The 22167-nt window shown below is 39.0% G+C and overlaps 1 protein-coding gene across 3 annotated transcripts in view; it reads left to right on the top strand.

Annotated features, from left to right (window-relative positions):
* ITPR2 (inositol 1,4,5-trisphosphate receptor type 2) overlaps positions 1 to 22167 on the top strand; it is a 266121-nt gene that overhangs the window by 73516 nt on the left and 170438 nt on the right. For all 3 annotated transcript variants that reach the window (XM_042889533.1, XM_042889531.1, XM_042889534.1), the window contains 11 exons: positions 4214 to 4368; positions 5703 to 5802; positions 5941 to 6101; positions 8678 to 8819; positions 9600 to 9758; positions 10769 to 10941; positions 13202 to 13321; positions 13412 to 13597; positions 14228 to 14479; positions 15919 to 16063; positions 16968 to 17118. In XM_042889533.1, the coding sequence (XP_042745467.1) occupies positions 4214 to 4368; positions 5703 to 5802; positions 5941 to 6101; positions 8678 to 8819; positions 9600 to 9758; positions 10769 to 10941; positions 13202 to 13321; positions 13412 to 13597; positions 14228 to 14479; positions 15919 to 16063; positions 16968 to 17118 (1744 nt within the window). The remainder of the gene's footprint in view (positions 1 to 4213; positions 4369 to 5702; positions 5803 to 5940; positions 6102 to 8677; positions 8820 to 9599; positions 9759 to 10768; positions 10942 to 13201; positions 13322 to 13411; positions 13598 to 14227; positions 14480 to 15918; positions 16064 to 16967; positions 17119 to 22167) is intronic.

Raw genomic sequence — 22167 nt, 5'->3', positions numbered from 1 at the left:
TTTTATTTATTTATTTATTGCAGGTAGGCCATTCCTAAACAAAACTCCCTGTAAATCTTCCAAATTTCAGGTGTGATACCCAATAGAGATGAAGAATATAAGGACACAGAGTTGTTTACAATTGCTAGCGAATTATATGAAGATCTGTGAAGAAGGGTCATCCTCTGAGCTGCATGTCTCAAGAAAGACAAATCTAATTATCTCCAATTACAATACAGATGTTGTCACTAATTACAATGTATCTGCCCTTCAGATTACAAACACTATACATCTTCATTGTATTTACATATACATTAAACTTCTTTTTAAGTTGTGATGCACTGAGAGCCAGTGGTGGAAGCCCAGGAGTTATGGTATTTGCTGTTAGCGTGGATCTTCAACAGAAGGGCTGATTCTTTTCACTTTGACTCCTTTTTTGAACTTTCAGCCTTTACTTTCCTACATGAGTTTGTTCTGGAAGAATGTCATGACCATTGGCTGTATAGAATCATAGACTCATAGAATCATTTCAGTTGGAAAGGACCTTTAAAGACGATCTAGTCCAACTCCCCTGCAATAAACGGGGACATCTGCGGCCACATCAGGTTGATCAGAGCCCCATCCAACCTGACATTGAATGTCTGCAGGGGCAAGGCACCCACCACTTCTCTTGGAAACCTGTTCCAGTGCCTTGCTACCTCTATTGAAAAAAACTTCTTCCTAACATCCAATCTAAATCTCTGCACTTTTCGTTTGAAACAGTTTTTCCTTTTCCTGTTGCAGCATACCCTGCTAACGAGTCTGTCCCCTCCTTTAGATAGTGATAGGGTCCTCTCCTGTACCTTCTCTTCTCCACACTGAACAGCCCCAGCTCTCCTTCTGGCCACATTTCTGATGCAGCCCAGGATATGGTTGGGTTTCAGTGATGCAAGGGCACATTGCTGGCTCATATCCGGCTTCTTGTCCACCTGTATCTCCAAGTCCTTTTTTCAGAGTTGTGCTCAGTCCTTTTGCCCCTGTCTTGTAATGTTGGTGGAGGTTGCCACAATCCCAGATGCAAGATCTTGCACTTGAATTTATTGAATCTCATGAAATTCTCTTGGGTCCACTGCTTGACCCTGTCTAGGTGTCTCTGAATATCTTTCCATCCTTCAGGCACGTTAACTGCACCACACAGCTTGTTGACATTTGCAAACTTATTGAGGATGCAGTCATTCTCACTATCAGTGTAGCTGATGAAAATGCTGAAGAGTATTGGTCCCAATACAGTCCCCTGTTGGACGCCACATGTCACTGATCTTCATCCAGACACCGAGCCATTGACCACACCACACTCTACATATAGTCTTGCAACCAGTTCCTCATCCATCAGTCTACTCATAAAATCTATATCTTTCAAATCTGGAGAGAAGGATGTTAGCAGAGACTGTGTCCAAGGTCTTACTGAAGCCCAGATAGGTGACATCATAGCTCTTCCTTTGTTCACTGATGCATTTATGCCATTGTAGAAAACTGCCTTCTTTTGAAAGGTGAGGTCCAAATCCTGCCACACAGGGAAGTAACTGAATCTACATTTCCTGCATCCTTACAAGTGATTTTACCAGACAATTACAGAGTGAGGTGATTCCATTTTCTTTACCATACATATGTATCTAATTTGAATTACTATAGCTTGTAACTAACTTACCAACAGTTTGGAACAATCAAAACTATTTTTTTCTTAGTGAATTTACCATTTGCTTGAATTACTTTACCCATAGTTCTTGCCCTTTTTTTTTTCTTTCTCCTAGCATGCAATTCACCTGTTTTTGCTGAAAGAATTCTTCACAATCATAGAATGACAGAATGGCTTGGGTTGGAAGGCAATTCAAGGATCATCAAGCTCTAAGCTCCCTGCCGCAGGCAGGGGTGCCAACCTCCATATCTCATACTAGACCAGTCTTGGGAGTTCTTTCTCTGGCTGCCACTGCCACCACTGAAACTCTTCATTTGCTTCTCTTCTTCTTCATGCTGCTTTGAGTTGAATTTTCTGCACTCTATATTTGAATCCCTTTACCTCTCTATTCCTCCCTTCTCTCAGTTGAATCAGTTTTTTGCTGGCTACATCTGCTATATGCCGGTTACTTACCTGTGCAAATGTCATTGTTTTATTCTACTTAGGAATGCTGTGTTTTTTATGTGTTTTTCATACCGCCTGATTGATGTGAAGCAGTCTAATACTTTCCCCTTCTTTCAACTTCCTCATATGGACTCATCAGCACATTTAATAGTGGCTAGATTAAGTGCAGATTCTGATGACTGCTCATTAAATTTGATTAAACATAAGAAACTTTCTGTGTGCAAATGCATATGCTCTCTCTTGCAGAGTTTTGTGCATGCAGTCAGGTGTAAATTCAAACATAAATATTAACTGTATTTTTCTATGCGATGACTGTATCTCTCTATCTGTGCACTCCCTATGTTTAATTTGTTTTCAGAGCTCTCAAGGTCAAAGTCACTTTTCGTTATGTTTTTATTCCAAAGAATAAGTTTCATAATCATGGTTGGGTTGTGAGGTATGTCTGAATTAAAATATGAGGACAGTTCCGAGGCTTTTGCTGCAGTGCAATCTAGAACTAGTGCATAGCTGTTGTGCAGGCCAGATTTCCTTCAGCTAAGCTTGGCATTGCAGCTAGCAGTATTATAGACACTGTCTTGCATTCTGTTGAGATGTGCTTTTTGAGACTAGAAACCAGCTCTTGCTTGTATGGCAGGTCTGATCCGGCAGGTGCTAAACCTGGCTGGCGGGGTAAAAGCCCGATAAGCTAACTCTATTGTTTAATAGCAATTGCTGGGGAAACTTGCGAGCAAGTGGAGTCAGCCCCAAACGTCAGGAGGAACTTCCTCACAGAACTGATGGTTACTATGAACTACTGAAGCACTGGAGACATGCCATTCACTTTACCTCTTGTCACGGAAACTTGCACATGTGTGTATGCTCATGTTTAATGACCCATGGGAGATGCTCAGACACTGTGTAATGAGGGAGTATAAAAATACTTAACAGAGAGCAGAGCATGGTTTGATATTTTGGTGTGTTTTTCCTGGAGCCCTAAGGAAAAACTACATGATTATGAAACGTCCTCCCTTTTTGTATACCAGCCTTTACAGTTTGGAAATGATAGCAGAGTGGATCAGTTCTGGGAAAACGTAATTAGATTTGGATGTAACTTATGGGAAATATAAAAAAAAAGTCTGGATGCTGTTCTAAATTATCTTGTACAACTTACCCTTTCACTGACCTTGAACCTTGAACTTTGAAAGCTGGTTTTCAAATTTTTGTTGGGAAAATTTACCTGCTTTTGCAGTTTGGGTCTTATCCTAGGTTTGTAAAGGAGAATGTGTATGGAAATCATGGATATATATTTTTGCTGTTTTCTCAATCCTTACATGCAGGTTAAGTTTCCGTGTGAGATTTTGTTTAACATTTTTTGGGGCCTGGAGTATCAAAGGGTGTGAGGACTGCACATATTCTCAGGCACCAACACAGCTTTGTAAGTGTCTCTGGAAAGCTAGGTGCCTGTGAAGGAGTGAAATTCCCCAGTTTCCATGGACATGCACAGACCTGTGTTGGATCCAACTTCTGCTGCATTAGCAGCCTGTGCTAAGATTTCCACTGCAAGCTAGCTGGTGTTTTTTGTCTCCTCTTTCCAGTGCCAAATAGATCTTAATGGGGCAAATACTCTGTCTCTTCCTATTTGGAAGGTGTGCAACTGCAATTCAGAATATATGGGAATGGAAAAAAAATCTAAATTTAAATAAAACAACTGTGGAATTAGGCCAATTGTTCACTTCTTTACTCCCTGCCTCCCTTTTGAAGATCCAGTTTTCATTAATGCTCTTCTTTTAACTTTGGCCCTTTTCAAGCTAGCACTGTGTAGTTACATCTGTTGGGAGTGAAGGGTCTGCAGTTGGTACAGGTTTTTGAAGTTGTAGATGTCAAATAATAATGTATACAGTACTACAGTCTCTCTGTAGCTGGTGACCTGCTGTTGTTACAATGACTGTCTGAGACCCTGTGTGCCTGGGGCAAAGTGCATCCTTTGTGTTATGCACTCCAAAGCCAGTCACGGTACGTTCTTAGTAGAATGTACACAAAAAAAATTATACAATTTAGATTATTACTTGTCCACAAGGTAATTGGAGAATTTATAATGGGCGCTGATGCAAGCAAATAACCCTTGTGCCTAACCAGCAGAGAGATGGCGACCTTCCTGCTTCAAAGAAGAAACGCCAGGCAGGGGAGAAGATTATGTATACTTTGGTCTCTGTGCCACATGGAAATGACATCGCGTCTCTCTTTGAACTGGATGCCACCACTCTTCAGAGAGCTGATTGCCTGGTTCCAAGGTAAAAAAAAAAAAAAAAAAAAAAATATGTTGTGGGATTGACAAGGTTTCTTCCTAGCATTATCCCTGTGAGTAAAGCAGAAAAAATCAACCATAAGCAAGTATTATCCTTCAGTTAAAATTTGAAGAGTGTTCACAGATAAACAAGAGATGTATAAAACATGATACTGCCACTGTGACTGGATAAAATAATTATAAGGATAAAACAAGTGACGCTTAAAGAGAATCTGTGAAGAGAAAAATAACCGGCTAAATGTTGCACAGATATGTATGAAGACAGAATTGAGTTGCTCCGTTTGAAAAAAATGTGCTGCTAGTAGATCTAACTGAACTGTTCCCTACCAAATAACACGTATGGTGAACTGTGCTTCTGTTTCTGAACGCGTCTGTTATTCAAATTAAGTCAGTAGTTGGTTCATAGGTTTTTCCTGTGCATGTTTGAAACTTCAATTGTTACTTCAGCTGGGATTGATTAGACAAGTCACATGGTGTTTGCTGTGGCTGAATGGCTATGAAGACACTTGGGGCTAGTAGTAGTTCCGAGTGTGGAGTTCAAAGCTAGATACCTACAAATAGTGATGTATGCAACTTGGAAGTATTTGCTCTGCAGAGTTTTGCCAGATGATTTTCTTACTTGAATACTTGAAGTCCATCAGCATGAAAGGGAGTGTGCTAATGAAGACTGTAGTGAATATATTTACTGAGTGCAATTCAGAGTAAAAATTGTAATTGATTTATCAGCTCTGCTTTTTAATAATGCCAGAAATTATCAAATGGAAAGAGTTTAGACGAATATCATACATGCTCTTTGTTTACTTGATTTTTGGTTGAGAACTGATAGTGTAAATGCTCACTCCTTGGAACAAGGTTTTGCACATCATAATGGTGAAACTGAAACCATGATCAGTTTTACATTTGCACTTTTGTTCTGTGACAGGTTGAATGGGCTCATTACTTGGCAGAAAAAATAATAAGAAAACAGTTGTTTTTTCTTCATGATGTGTATTTCAATTCAATTAGTATTTTAAAATACCTTTTAATTTTTTCCTTTTTTTTTTTCATATAAGGAATACTTTACTCCTAGGCTTATGGAAATGTTTAAAAGCAGCATTCTGCATAATCCCAAGATGCTGTCCTTGTTACTGCTTTATGCTGAATCAGAAAGAAAAGACACAAGGGGAAATGGTGTTATAGTACCTTCTAGGTTTCCCTTGCCTTTTTATTATGAGTGGCTGGTGTCACATCTCATGTCCATGTGTTAAACCACATCTCACCTTGCCCAGTTTAGCTCAGAAAGGATCCATCTAACCCACTGTTTGCTTTCCTCTCCGTTAGGAACTCCTATGTCCGACTGAGGCATTTGTGTACCAATACTTGGGTTACTAGTACTAGCATCCCAATAGACACCAATGAAGAAAGGCCGGTAATGTTAAAGGTAAACACTCATTTCTCAGGGTTGGAATCCCAACATAATTCCTAGAATTTCCTAAGAGTGATCTTGACATATAAAATATGCATAATTGGGCAAAGGTGAGTGAATTGGTTACCCTAATTAAGCTACAAACTATTGCAGATTGGGACGTGCCAAACAAAAGAGGACAAGGAGGCTTTTGCCATTGTATCAGTTCCTCTATCTGAGGTCAGAGACTTGGACTTTGCTAATGATGCGAACAAGGTCTTAGCATCAACTGTTAAAAAGCTGGAGAATGGAACAATAACCCAGAATGAAAGGAGGTTGGTGAGCTTTTTTTATTGTTGTTGTTAAGTTAGTGTTACTCCTAGCATCATGGTATCATGTTATCACAGTAATGGCTAAGTGTAATTCATTGTACTGCGTGTTCATGCTGCTAGGGCAGTAGAAGCAAGACTTGCAGTGACTGAGAGACTGCTGTGATTTTTTCCTTTCTTTCCTTTCTTTCTTATAAGAGGCACTGATCTTACCTGATGACAGCAGCAGGACCTGAGGGAATGGCAGGGAGGTGTGTCGAGAGGATTGGGTTGGGGATAGGAAAAGTCCTGGAACAGGGTCTCCAGGACATTGATCGTGGCACCATGCTTGTGTTCAAGGAGTGTTTGGACAGTGCTTGAGGATGTAGGGTTTGGATTTTTGATGGTTCTGTGCGGAGCCAAGTGGGGGACTCGAATATCCCTGTGGGTGCATTCCAGCTCATGATATTCTGTGATTCTGTGATTTTATTTTTCCCTGTTTGCTTTCCTGTTTTACATTTCCTGTTGTCTTCAGTGTTTACTCTTTATATCCATCCATGCTTCAATTCAAAGAATGTCTGTTCTTTACACCCAGCCCTGAATTAAGGGATTTTGTTGTACTTTGTAGCAACGTATTTCCCGCTGCAAGTGATGTGGTTGCCTATTTGTGTTCAGCTGTCTGGTAAAACTGAATGTTAGATAGCATCTCTTACAGTGTTAATTTTTATCTTTTATTCTACTGTGCATCATACAGAGCTTTTTGCTGGAAATGTTAATTTTTGGTGACAAAACAATTTATGCTGTTTGTCAAGTCCACAGGTCTTTTGTCAGTGGCAATTAGCACAGGTAGTTTAGTATCAGGTGAAGGATTTCTCTTAACAGGCAAATCTGTAACAGCCAAGGTATTAGTACACAATCTTGGAAAGCCATTTCATTCATTGTTGAGTCAAATCAGATGGGGATACAACATAATGAAGGTGTGACATCCTTGTATTAGCCTTGCACTGCTGCGTCACTGCAATCCAGTATTGTCAAGTTCTGATGTTGATGTACTGGTACAACACATGCACGAAATAATTGAGAACGGGAGTGGAGCAGAGCTGGCAGATCTTTAAGGAAGCTTTCAGCAGAAGAACACAAGAGCTCTCTATTGCCAGGTGTTGGAAGTCAGGAAGGGAAGGCAGCATGGCTGAACTGGGACCTGCTGGTCAAACTGGAGAGCAGGAAGAAAATATGCAGACAGTAGAAGTAGAGACAGATACTCTGGGAGAAAGATAGGAAGGCTGCTAGGCTGTATAGGGGTAAGGTCAGGAAGTCCAAGGCCCTGCTGGAACTGAATTCAGTAAGGGGTGCAAAGAAGAACAAGAAAATCTCTGAGCAACCTGGTCTAGCTGTAGATGTCAAAATCCCCTATTCATTGTAGGGGATTTGGACTAGATAACCTTTAAAGGCCCCTTCCATCACAGGTGATTCTATGATTCTGTGATTTCATGATATTGCTGTTACTAGTTTGTTCCTGTGATTTCCTTTAAAAAAAGAACAAACAAACAACCAAAAAAAACCCTACTCTTCTTGTTTCCCTGTCTTATTACCTTCCTGCTTGGGTAAGTAGATTCCAAGAGCTCACTCCTAGTTGATCAACCCTACGTTTACGTTTCCTGCATTTTCTGTTAGTGAGGTGCTTTGTTCTGGGGACCTTACCGTTCTCCAACATCCACTACTAGGCTGAAAACTCATTTAGAGGGATTAGTTGAACATCCAAGCCTTCTTTTACTTAATGAAAGCTTTCTGTCTGGTTCTCAGAGATGTCTTTGGAAATCTATTGAGCATCTTCCTGCCAGGTTTAGTAATTATAGACTAAATATTTGCCAAACTCAGACAATGCTGCTAAGGGTGGGAAATGTGCTGGGTTTTGTTTGTGAAAGACTGCCAATTCTTTCAAGGAAATTTGTGGTCATCCACGCTTCTCTCTGTGTATACCCGGCAAGGTATGCTAACAGCAAGCTGGCGATGACCTACACTGCTTGAAGATGGAAGGGCTTGCCTTTGTCCTGTTTTAGCATTTACTTCTGCCAAATCTTTTTTTGTGTAGGAAAGAATGGGTGAAATAAAAGTGGTTTTTTTTTTTTTCCAAGTCATTTTTCAATAGTTTCTCTTGTCAGTAGGGAAATAGTGCAGCGGCAAACTGTTTTTATTCCTCTAGTGAGTGCACAATCTTGTTTCATGGGCCAGTGTTACTAACTTCCCAGTGGAAATTGTTGCTGGGCTGAGTAAGAGTATCTGTCTACTGTTTCTCGGCCTTGTAATCAGCTGGTAGAGATTTTGGATTTCTAAGCAGTCTGCATCTATTCTACATCAATTTTGCATCCTCCCTTTTTTATTCTGGTTGCTGTTTAATGTCTTGGAAAATGTCACTGTGATGGATTCAAACCTGTGCTGATCTGAGACCTGGAAGCCTTTGGTATATGTCAAACTTAGCTTTGCAGTGATTGAAGTTCTGATGCACTAGATAAAGCTTGTTCTAAAATGTGATTTTCTTTCTCAATGAATCCTAACAAGTGTTGAATGACTGTGTATAATAAGGATCTGTCTATTCATTTTAGATTTGTGACCAAGTTATTAGAAGATCTAATTTTCTTTGTGTCTGATGTGCCTAACAATGGGCAGGAAGTTTTGGACGTGGTCATTACTAAGCCAAACCGGGAGCGACAAAAATTAATGCGGGAACAAAATATATTGGCTCAGGTATACTCTGTATGTTCAAGTATGAGTAACTTGATTGTACTTCCAAATAGATTGTAGGAGAGAAAGAATTGATAAAAACTTGGTTTCAGGTAAGTTGGCTTATGCTATCTTGAGTTATACGTAACTGGATTCATTAGACATGAAACTTATTAATCAAGACTCACAGCAAAAGGCCCGGAATTTAATGTCTGTTAGTCTCTTGTAATTCTGATGACTTATAAGATTTTTAAGACTTTATTTACAAGTAAATTGTTGAAGAAATTTGAAGCAAGTCTACTACATGGTCCTGATCCTGCAAGTGTTTTCCTTGAAGGAAAACTTATAATACCCTTATGGATCTCTGACTTATTTGAAGACTGACTGCATGTAAATCAGAATTAATATTCCTTTAAAGTGTCTTACTGAAATAGTAAATAAATAATAAAGTGAAAAGAATTAAACTAGATAGCAGCCCTTATGTGCTTTTTCATCCTTAATTTATCTAAAATTAAGGCACTTAACTGACAATGTTTTAAACTAGGATAACAGTCAAGAAAAAGTAGTATCAAACAAATTGGTGTGGAAATGCAAAGCTAAATGCTTATGTTTTAATGTCTGAGATTGTCCTTGTCCCTTTGCCCCTTTCTTATTCGGTGATTTGTAGATAATAAGTGAAGTGATTGAATTCTGACTTGAGCCTATAGCTGCTTTGTTCTGATCCTGACAGAGGAAATTGACAGGTACAGGTTAAAAAAAAATCTTGGCTTGATTTTCATCCTCAGTGATTTTGATTTTGAACAGATATTCGGGATCCTCAAAGCTCCTTTTAAGGACAAAGGTGAAGGATCAATGCTGAGACTTGAAGACCTAGGTGACCAGAGATATGCCCCATACAAATACATGTTAAGGTTATGTTACAGAGTTCTCAGACATTCCCAGCAGGACTATAGGAAGAACCAGGTCAGTGGTATTCAAGAATTTTTCCTCTAAATTCTGTTATTTTACATCCTGTGTTTGATGTTGCACTCCGGATTTACAGGTATGATCCTCTGGTAATCTTACCTTAAGGGAGAATGGAAGAACTGGGTTTTGTGTTGGTTAGTAGTAAGTAGAAAGATGCTTACACAGACTCATGCTGTGAAATAGTGTTTTTGTTTTATAGGCAATTTTGTATGAACGGAGTGATTAGCAATGAATGTTATAGGTTCGTTCTCCTGGCGGGCTTCCATGTATCTTCACAGGCTCTGACTGAGATTAGTGTCCACTGCTTCCTTCATAGGCTCCAGGGTATCAGTGGGGAAGGCAAAATTCTCTGTGATTCTGTGCTGTAAATATTTATGTTGTGATAGCAGTGAGTCAAACCAGAGGCTGTTCAATCAGATAGCATGATTTTCCTCTGCTGGAGACTCCTGATGAACATGAGATAATTCAGAACATGATACTGAGTGCTTTGTATGTTGCAGCACAGAAAAGAGCCCTTACTAGCTTCTATAAAGCTATAGGCTTTATAGCCCTATAATCCTATATATCCTATAGCCCTATAGGCTAAAGGAGCTGAAAATAAAAAATTGAACTGTTATGTGTGATGACTTTGTTTTCTTTCTAACACTTTTCAGAAATATTTTTGTCTTGCAGGAGAGAGAAGGGAAGAAGAGAGCAAGAAAGTTTCTTAAAATTATATAAAGTTTTGGTTTTCCTTTTTAAAAAAAAAGTTTGCCATTTCTTTAATTTTACACCTATTTTATGTATTTATTTCTTTGATTTATGAAAGAATAACAAGAGTTAGTCAATCCTAATATTCTGTCTTGTTGGAGTACATATTTTAGGTGTTCAGATGTACCTTGTTTGGGCCAGTTTAGTGAGAAAAGTTTTGAGTATTATTTTGATTGTTAATGGAGCTGGATATTTGCAATTCTAAAAGAAAAACATTATTGCTTAACAGATCATCACAGAGATTTTCATTTTTTCAGGAATATATTGCGAAGAACTTCTGCGTCATGCAGTCCCAGATTGGTTATGATATTTTGGCAGAAGACACCATCACAGCTTTGCTGCACAACAACAGAAAACTGCTAGAGAAACACATCACGGCTAAAGAAATCGAGACCTTTGTTAATTTACTCAGGAGAAATCGAGAACCAAGGTTTGAAGTGGTCCAGATAACATTACATTTGTAGCAGCCATGAATCTCCCTGCTATTTGTTATTATGTTATTGCTTTCTTCCAGCTAATTTTTTTTGTTTTTTGACCTCACAGACAAAAAAAAATACGTGTACAGCACTGTGCTAGAAAATATCAGAGATATCATACTTCTGGAGAGTTGATATCTGCATTTCAGATCTAAATCTTGGTGAAAAGTGAGGTTTTTGCAGAACACTTCTGAAAGTTTGGCTTTACTTCAAATTGATTGAGACAACTGAACAGAAATTTTATTTTTTTGTAACTCTGCTGCTCCTCTATGAAAGTGCTATTTGTGCTGGTTGTCCTGCTAATAACAACCTTGATGGAAATGACGTTGATGTTAGCTTAACTAAGGTTTTATTAATCAGTTTTCCTGCTAATTTCCTAATCAGCTCCTGATTGCAAGTCAGAGCTGAAAAGATGGTGAATCAGGCGTAGGATGGCAAAGATCCCGGTGAACATGTGCTCTAGAGCAGATCTTGTTTCAAATGAAAAACTCTAGCCTTTAACCTAGCTCTGTCAGAATTTTTTTTTTATCAGCTTTAGGTCACAGTATAAATGTATTTTTTTAATGGAAAATCAATTTAATTTTCTCATTAGATTTTCAGTTGTAAAAGTAGCAAAGTAATACAAATATAAGAAATTAAGAAACAGAAGGCCAAATAATGGCCTCAATATTTGTGGATAGTATTTTTCTGTTAGCAGTTCAGGATATTGCTCAGGGCCCTGGTGCTATAATGCTTCAATTATGCTCTGTATGTCTGCAGCCATTTTACCTTATGCTGAAATCTTATTGCCTCTGCCATGCTAAACCATATTGGCTCTGGTCATTACAGACAGAGGGAGCCATGTGAGATCAGATGCCCTTCAATGCTGAAGGGTTCTTATGTTTATTGATGTCATTGTTTTTGTGGTGAAGGACATTTTAGTATTGTTACTTATCTAAATTTCATTTTGAAATACATGCTCACTTTTTTAAGGCTGAACTCCGAGTGCAGTTAAATTTTGAAAAATGCACCCTGCTGAGATAGTGCAATCTGACCAATAGATGCTTCATCATATGGCATTTGTTTGCATGGAGAATCTCATAGATTTTTTTTCAGCATTGAGAATAAGAATTGTGACAGTATGCTCTAAAACACACAGGCTACAAATTTAAAGCCTTCCTTCATTTTAGCATTGAAACAAGTGGTGGTGAATGGTTAAGGTTTTTACCTGGATTTCTGAGGAAATGGTATATATGCTCTGTGTGCGTAAGCCAGCTTCTGTCCATTCCCTTACTGGCTCTTGAGCCCATGCTTATTTTTAGCCACATTTGCTAGGGTTGTGAAGGATAATCAATTCCTAAAAATCCTGTAAAAATAAGAAGATACATGGAAGGAAGAGGCACTTTTTATATTTCAGTGAGGGAAAGGCTGCAGTGTGAAGTACTGGTAATACAAATGGAGAGATCAATAAAAGAGGGTCAAGAAGCTGATATTTTATCAGTGTCCCAGGGGCAACAAAAGCCTCTGTGTGAACCTTGTTAAACATCAGGAGACTGAAATTTGAGATGCAAATTTATAGGAAACTGTTTACATGTAATAGTTTTAGTTCTGCTTTTCATAGAGTGACTGCTTTGAATACAGATCTTGCCAGGTCTCTTTCCACTAATCTTTGGTTGTGTCACATCAGAGACTCAAAAGAAAGCTTTAAACTGTAGATGTGAACTCCTCCAGTGCAGTGGAGTTCCTCAGAGGACCCATGGCTATCTCCAGCACAAGTAATATCTCCTTGCTGCTTGCTTTAGGCAGTCAGTCATCCATTACCTGGGTGGATAAGATGGATAAGCATATGAGTTTTTGCTTTTGGTTCTTGATTATAATAAAGACTTCCAGTTGAGCTCTCTTGCTAGATGAACTTAAGACATCCTTAGGCTGCTTAAGTTCTGGCACAACTCTTTCACCTTTGATTTGCTGAGAAGTGTCTTACTTGGGGTCTTTTTCTTTCTCTCCTTGAATTAAGGACAGTTCAGGGCTTCTCTCAGAGCTGTTCTCCATCTGTTGGGAATTGCAATAGTTTAAATGAACGAAGACTGTATTTTGAAAAAACTCACAGTATACAATCTCTTTAGTATATTAGTGACATATACTAGAGATTTTTAGAGCAATGTTTCTGTGCGGTATTTAAAGCCATATGTTCTGTTGCATCTGTGTTTGTTTTTTTTTCTTTTGACTGCACAGGTTCCTGGATTATTTATCAGACCTGTGTGTATCTAACACCACAGCAATACCAGTAACACAGGAACTCATCTGCAAGTTTATGCTGAGTCCAGGAAATGCTGACATTCTCATTCAGACGAAGTGAGCATCCATAATCAGAGCATACCTTTTTGTTATTTGCTCTGTTGTTACATTGTTAGTGGCTGCCTTGTGAATGTTTTGTACTTGCAGGCTGATTTCAACACAAATGGACAATCCCTTAGAATGCTCAGTCATCTCAGATGACATTGATGAAGAGGAAGTGTGGCTTTACTGGATTGACAGTAACAAGGAACCTCATGGCAAAGCCATCAGACACCTGGCTCAGGAGGCAAAAGAGGGCACAAAAGTTGACTTAGAAGTTCTTACCTACTACAGGTAAAACTGCTTATGCAAATAGATGAAAATGTAAACTCACCCTGGAGCCTGGTGCAGTTCTTATCCAGTCCATTGCCAATGTCAAAAAAGGAAAGCAAGTCATACCAGAAACAGGGATTAAAAGTTTGTTTCAGATTTTTCCTATAGGAAGCATCACCATCTCTGTTGTCTATTCCAGACATACACTTAGTTTTCTTTGTTTGTGACAGCTTTTTGTGTCTCTCTAATGTTTCCTCTAACCTTTTATTTATGAAACTATTTTTATCATGCCCTGCTGTTCTTGGAAGCAAGGCATACACTGAAGGAGCATTCACAACATCCCAGAGTATAGAAAGGAGATAGGATCATGGAATGGTGTCTTATACTGATTGAAAACAAACTGTTTAAATACTTCAGTCTTCCACTGAACAATGCTTTGAGTTTCAAAGGGAGCGCAGTCTTAATGGGGATTGGAGCCTGACATTAACATTTTTAACGGCAAGTTTGTCCCTTGGTTAGCAAAACCACTCTTAATCATTTTTACTGTTTACAGCAGAAGAGCTGACATCACAATGGTAAAGTGAGATTCTGAGGTTCATTGTTTCATAGTATTCAAATAAACCAGTTGGAAATGTGCTATTATTATTTAAGGTACCAACTCAACCTCTTTGCAAGAATGTGCCTGGACCGCCAGTATCTAGCCATCAACCAGATTTCTGCACAGCTATCAGTAGACTTGATCCTGCGATGCATGTCTGATGAAAGCCTTCCTTATGACCTCCGGGCTTCTTTTTGCCGGTTGATGCTCCACATGCATGTGGACAGAGATCCTCAGGAATCAGTGGTGCCTGTCAGATACGCCAGACTGTGGACTGAAATTCCTACCAAGATCACAATTCATGAGTGAGTTGAAAATGTCGCAAAATACGGTACAAAATTATTTTATTGGGGCTTAGAACAAAATGGTTGTAGCTGTCTAATGCCAACACATGCATTTAAAAAGGTATTCAGATGCAGAACAGTGAGCAGTTAGTTATTGTTAATCTCGGAAACTTCCTTGAGTAGCTTTACTTGGAAATAGAGTCACAGAATAATCGATGTTGGAAATGATCTTCAGGATCTGAACTGAAGGTCCAACCGTCAACCTGATCTGCTGAGTCCCATCACTAAACCATGGCCTTTAGCGCTGCATCTTCCATTTTACTTCACTTTATTTCTCACTTCTCTTATACAGAACAAACTGAGGATAAAATGGAATGGCCTTTCATCAGAACAACAGAACTTGAAGTAATCAAATTGTGCCTAACATCAGGCATGTACCACGTTGGAATTTAGTTTTAAACTTCTTCCTTAACTGAAAGTTACATTTGGAGAACCAAAATTTACAGCTCAGTGCAGTTATTGCCCCAGAAACAGTTCAGTAAAGCTTTGGTCTTCCGCATACTTAAGCACATGTTAAATTGACTTCAGTGGAAGCCCTCTTTGGTTTAAGTGATTTAAAGCACCGCTGGGCTAGACCCAGACATGGAATATCTGGCTGAAGAGATAAAGAGGGTGAAGTGTAGCAATGCAGCAGACAGTCTTGCTTCTGCTACTGATATGAGGGAGTGTTTTGACTTAGGACAGCAGAGTCTAATTGTTGGTGGAAACTGATTGTCCTGAGCTTCATTCCTGGTCTGCTGTCTTTCTTGTAGAGATAGTAAAGGAGAACAGAAGGCTGAGAGGAAACCTCATTCAGTCTTCAACTTCCTGTATGGAGGAGGTGGAGAGGGATGTACTGGTCACTCCTCCTTGATAAATGATGACAGGTTCCATGGGAACAGCACTAAACTGCACCCAGGGAGGTTCAGACTGGTCATTAGAAAACTTTTATTTACTCTTTTATTTACTTTAGTGGTCAAACACTAAAACTGGCTTCATAAAGAGGTGGTTGATTACCCATGCCTGTCTGTTTCTGAGGCATTTGGATAATGCCTTAATAGTACACATTCCCTTTTGATTAGCCCTGGTCAAGCAGTTGTACTTGATGATGTTTGTGTTCCATCCCATTCTCTGGCTGATGAGAGAGGAAAGCTGAGATTTAGTGACTTAGTGAATATCAGTCAGAACTTAGTGCTATCAGTCAGAACCATAGTATCTTTCTGTCTGTGTTATTCCCATTCATTGCAACAGTAGGAGAAGCTTGTGCATCTTCTGTCTGGTGTCTTTACATGTCTATGTAGAATTAGTTGACCTCTACCCTTTCTCCTTGCAGAGGACTGATAGAGATTTTAAAGGGTTATTGTTGGTTTATTTATTCTTTAGTGCCAACTGATCCCTTCCTTCTGTGTCTTGCATTGTAGGTATGATTCTTTCACGGATTCTTCAAGAAATGAAATGAAGAGGAAATTTGCACTAACTATGGAATTTGTGGAAGAGTACTTGAAAGAAGTTGTAAATCAGCCTTTTCCTTTTGGTGACAAAGAGAAAAATAAACTTACATTTGAGGTACCAATCTCCATCCTTGTTTACAATATTCCTTCTCATTTCAGCTAGGTGGACAGTGGTTCTTTCAAAATGAAACACCTTCAGAATAAATGCGACAGTGAAACACCGATTTCTAATTCTGGTGTTCTCGTTGATAACTGTTATTACACAAAATAATATTACTGTCTTCTGTCAAACAGCTGTGTTGTTTCCTCCTTCTCCTAAGACTGTTGCATTTCAGTGGCAGGAGAAGGGATGTGTGTAGAGGGAGTGTGGACGATGATGTATTCTTTCTCTCCACATTAGTAAACCAGCACACCAGGATTTTTCAGTGTAAGCAAATACTATTCTCTGTGTAGAATTTTGAAAGAAATTCTCTGAATAATCTTGCATTTCAAATATTGTTTGAAATTCCTGACAGAAACTTCAGATAGACCTAAATCATACATATTCGAATAGAGTTGAAAAGGGGGAAGTGCTTATAGCTTTTACAATTCTTTCTTCAATCTACCTCCAGAACTTTTTTGCTCCTACCTCTGGTCATTTGAAATCACCTTCATTCAAATTTCATTCACCTTCAGTCAAATGCTATTGTTTTCCATTTTTTCTGTACAACTACTGTCTCTTTAAACAGTTTCTTGGATTTTTTCTTCTCAGTCTTAGTTATTTTCTCAGATGCAATTGTATCTTTTCAGTCCATCTTAAGCCTCAGATTATTTTCCTTCTTTTTGTCCGACTCTGAAAAACATTTGATGTCAATGGCCTTGGACCAAAGCCAATTTAAATGAGTGGAAACACTTGTGCTAATGTGAATGCACTCTAGATCTCGATTGCTGTGCAAGATGCTGTGTAAAATGCAACTTTATCTCACAGATGAATAACACAAAGATTGACAATACTTCCTTCATTTTTGTTTTTGTCACAGGTGGTACATCTAGCTCGAAACCTCATATACTTTGGCTTTTATAGTTTTAGTGAGCTTCTCAGACTGACCCGTACACTTCTGGCAATTCTAGATATTGTTCAAGTTCCTATGTCATCATACTTTGAAAGACTGAGCAAGTTTCAGGATGGAGGTAAGAAATGCAACAAAATATTATATTCCAGTGTGTAACTTGCTGTATTGGGGTACTTTTTGGAATATCTTACTGATTTTTCTGATTTATTTATCCACACATAAAGTCACCAACAGGGCGTTATCACAGGTCACATTAAGATGCTTGTCTAAAAATGAACCTTTTTGAACAGAGCTGAAGACTTCATGATTTGTGGTTATTGTATTGATGCTACTGCTCCTTTGCTTGTTTAGAATTGAACTTTCAAATCTGGATCAAGGTTTTGGTGTCCTTTGCATTAACTATCCTCAGACAGTACAAAAATAGCATTTGTCTGGGCACAGCAATTATGATGTCTCATGTATGGCACAAGTATTTGTCAATCTCCTCTACACTTCACTTAAAAAGAGAATATAGTGTAACTTTTCCAAGAACTGCAGAAGCACCAGATGATGAAAGTCTAGGTGAGGCCATCCTGTACATCTGTTTGTCAGTTTAGAATATTCTTTTAACCAGATTAGAGTGCCTAGCTGACAACCCTGGGACAATATTGTATGTCCCATTGCTTTTTGTATGATGACTTAAAAGTAGATGTGCTGCGTAGGCTTAAAAATAGCACTTTTTTGGACTTCTGATGCAGGGAGACAAGTGTTGTTAGTTAAAATCACAGTAAGATTTGCTGGAGAGGCCTTCTAAAGCTTTTTATAAAAGATCTCCATTTTTAGATGGTTACATATTGTCTTTGGCCTCCCTCTACTTTTCTGTTTGGCAGGTTGTAAAACATAAACTGTATAATGTATCTATGCATTGATACTCAGAATGATCCTCAGTGTCTGACTACTATGCCCAACCATCTTATTAGTCCTCTTTCTTTCTCTGGAAGTACAGGCTTAGGACAGCATTAAGCTATGAAGATGCCTATGGCACAAAGGTATGTAATTTAGAAGCAGTTTCATACCACCTGTTCAGTACGTTTGATCACCTAGCTGTAGAGGTTCATGCTTGAAGACCATATTTCATATCTGAAAAGCATACTACTCAAGCAAAAGAGAGTAGTGTTCTTCATTAAGAAAAGACATCAGAAAAAAAAAAAACCAACCACCAGCATTCAGTGCCAAATTAAGATTAGAAAAGGGGCTCAAGAAGAAACCACCAGGTACTATACTTGCAGTGTGAGGGATTTGAAGATTCTTAAGTCATCACAATCTGCTTTCCATCCTGTCAGAGATCCAGCAGTGATGTAACTTTTGTCTCAGTAATCAGATGGGAACTGAAAACAATCAGATTGAGGATAGTCATTGGACCAATATTAAGTAGCAGCCCTTTTAAACCAGCCCTGTAACTGTCATCCACTCACATCTTGATTTTGTCTTTGCTACTAGGTAATGAGAAGGTTTGAAACGAGCTCTAAACACACAGAACATTTGACCTGCTTATGTAGACTCTGCATCACTTAGCTGTATCAGCAGCGTGATACCAAATTCACAACCAGCATTCCAAATTCATTTTCCTTGTTTATTAATTATTCCTTATACGTCTTGCTTATTTTAGTAAAATTACTTACCAAGTAAATAAGTATATATATCAAGGATTGACCTGTTGAAGCAAGTCTTCAAAATGGGATGCATTGTTAGGCTTAGTGGAAGTAACATCAAGACATAATTGACCTTTTACCTCAGGATATTCTTTTCCATCCTTCCCTTAAATTCTGAGTCACACTGATGGCTGAGGTGGCCCTTGATGTTGTGTGCAAGCTTCTCTATACTGGTTCTGCAAAGTAACTGAAAAGATGCTTATATTATTGTTTATGTTTTGCCTTTAAAAATCTTGATATTAATGCCAGCATCAGTTACCTTACTCAGAATTAAATTGATATGTATGTAGTTTTCAGATGTGACCTTATTTGTTGGAGGTAGATTGGGGAAAATTGGCTAGAAACATTTGTGAGATAGGATACTGGAAAAAAAAAGATGTGTGTTTTTTTGGAAAGCTTCTTAACTTAGATTGCATCCTAGAAATGAACTGACTTGGAAATGCTGTAGCCAGCTTCTGTTTTCAATACAAATATCGTAATTTTGAATGATTTTTTATTATTGGATCCTTTTTTGTAGGTTTTTTTTTTTCCCTTTTAGATTCTAAAAGACAGGGGGTTTAAAATTACGCTGTCTGTGTCTTAATGAGGCATTTTCGGTTAAAGTGACAACTTATTAATAGTGCTCATTCTGGTGTCTTTCAAGAACATTAAAATTTCTTACAGTTTTAATTAAAAGGTTAAGTCATTGCTTTTCTAGTAAGTGTACCCTGCTGTATAATTCCAAAGTCAGGAGCCAATCTGCATTGTCCAATATTGGTTATTTATTTTCTGAGAATTAAAATGCACATCTTTCTCTGTACGTGATGGATCTTTCAAATAGCTGATTTTAGTCAAACCATGCAGCTGCAGCATATGTCAGATCTGGAAAGCAGAACAACATGATAGTATTAGCAGGCAAGCTACATGTTTGCCATGCAGCTCAGCATGATTTATTTAACGTTATTTGGAAATGAGAATAATGACATACAAGGAATAAAATCATAGAAGGTTTCCAAGGTAGGAAAAGACCTACAAAATCATCCAGTCCAACTGCCCACCTATCACCAGTATTTCCTACTAAACCTCAACACAACGTCTAAACATTCCTTGAATACCTCCAGAGTCAGTGTCTCCACCACCTCCCCGGGCAGCCCATTCCAGCACCTGACCATTCTTTCAGAGAAGTAGTAACATATTGAATCTCCTTGGCACAACTTGAGGCCATTCTCTCTAGTCCTGTCACTAGTTACGTGGGAGAACAGGCTGACCTCCAGCTCACTACAGCCTTCTTTCAGGTAGTTATAGAGAGCAAATAGCAATGGTAGCACTTCCCACCTGTAGACTGAAGGGAGTAAAGGGTAAAGATGTATTCACAAACATCCAAAGATCTTGGAGCACCTCCTAGAATCGTATCAGGAAAAGTCTGACCCCTGTGTCATGCCGCAGCCTTTGCTTCTTTGTTGTGATTCACTTTGATTCACCTGTGATTCACCACCTCAAGGATTCCACTTTGGCAGGGGTTGGGATGGGGAAGCCCTCTTTCTCTTGTGCAGAGTTCAGTAGCAGCGAGCTGCCATTTCTATACTTGTGTATCAGCATATCAGGGAATTACTGTCAAGTCTTCTACTAGAACAGCATTGAGAATGAGGTTGGACCTGCCGTTTCTACTGTGCCTCTGGGTCCTCTGTATCGAGAAGGACCAGATTTCATCCAGGACTACTAGGAAGGTTTATATTGTTTCTCAGCTTTGTGTTTGTGTCTGGTAACTGTTCTTTTGTCTGGTTAACAATTTCAAGTATCTTCTTGAGGCACATTTTGATTAGCAAAGCTAATGAGGCAGTGGCTGCCTGGCAGACTGGAGTAATAACTAATGCCAGCAGTTTACAAAAAAAGGCTAGATGCAAAAAAAAAAAAATAATTAACCCTTAGAAAAGTTAGCTGTGTTAGTCACTGATGTCTGTAGTGTAACAACTGCCAGTCAGTGAAGAGTGTGATCAGACCAAAGGGGAATTCAGTCTGAGACTTTCTCTGGCATGGACCATTTCTCTTTTTCTTTATTCCTATCCTCATCATGAGGCTGTGCATTAATGTGATTCCAGAGACCATTGCTCTTCTAGGAATCAATATCTGTGTCATAGCTGTAACTCAGCTAGAAGGCTTGATTCCCATGGTACTTTTTACCATCAAGGCAAGCATGCTGATGTATGTACTTTTTTCTATCTTTCCTTCCCCTAATGTTCATGATAGGAAAGTTTTATTTTTGACATTGCTTCCTGGTTTTGGGGATAGGCAATGGCAGGAGAAGGTGAAGTTTTGAGGAGATTCACCATGACCAGGCAGTGATGAGTTTGCATGCTAAAAGGAAAGGCTAGTGGATATGCAGTAGTTCAGGCTGAGGTGGCCAGATCCAGTCAGGGGTTGGATAGCAAATGTAAGTGCATTGCATATTGGTACTTTTTTTGTAGTGTTTTGTTTTTTTTTTTCCTCATTAGTTCTGAGGGCTGTATAAACTGTAGAAGTGTCCTCACCTTCTGCCCTTAATGTAATGCATTAGGTTTTCTGTGAGGCTCTCCTGAGGTCAGCTAGTTTTTGAGCGATGAAAAATGGCATAATGAAGAAATAAAGTGTGATTCGTAGCCTCTTTATGATAGGTTCTGCAGTCTTTATGGGCATATGCTGTAGAAAACCTGTAAAAATTAATACCTCTTTCACAAACAGAGCTGTAAGACTTAATGCTTCTGGCAAATAATATATAGCTCTAAAGGGTTTGAAATAAAATGCGGTCCTTTAGGTACTGAAGTGTTGCTATTATATGTCTTAAAAATGGCCATAACTTTTCACAACAAAAAAAATTAAATTGCATGAAGCAATGTAGACAGATCAACAAAGGCAAAGAGAGGTAGAGCCAAGGCTCTACTGGGTGTTTAATTTAGCTCTTGATAACTAGACAGTGCTGCATACACAGCTCTCTGCCAGAGTATCCGCGCAGTCTGGCATTGCTGTGTGCTTTAAGATAGCACTGAAACTTTTGAAAAGGTGATGGTGGACAAGAATGTAGGTCTCACTGAAATCCACAGTCAAGCCCATTTGGAGTCAGGGCTCCTGTGTCAGCAGTCACTTGGAAAGCTGTTACAAGTATTGTCTTAAGACCTGGTTGAGAGTGCTGACGCTGAGGTGCAGCTTGAATACACGGTCAACTGCACTGAGAACTGACTTTAATGAGAGTAAAGGTTTTAGACTTTCAGCAACCTGCCACATGTCGCCTAATGTAGCAGTGAGCTTCATGGGATTGCAGATGGGGAAGGAGGCCTCAGAGGCTGTCATGAAAGAAGTGGGCCTGGCTGGAAGGGTCTTAAGTATGCTGATGTCTGTGGGAAACAGGAGTAGGTGTGGTCAGTCTGGCAGTGGGGACTCTGGGTGGTGGTAGGTGCTAATGGACTTCAGACTGTAAGTAGTGAGGGGTATTTGAGTGCACCCTTCTGATGCTGTTGTCTTTC

This window comes from Lagopus leucura, unplaced genomic scaffold (genome assembly GCF_019238085.1).
Source record: "Lagopus leucura isolate 7727_CA_CO unplaced genomic scaffold, USGS_WTPT01 Super-Scaffold_100159, whole genome shotgun sequence".
In the NCBI taxonomy this organism is placed as follows: domain Eukaryota; kingdom Metazoa; phylum Chordata; class Aves; order Galliformes; family Phasianidae; genus Lagopus; species Lagopus leucura.
Note: the sequence above shows the minus strand (reverse complement) of the source record. Positions and strands in the feature narration are given on the sequence as shown.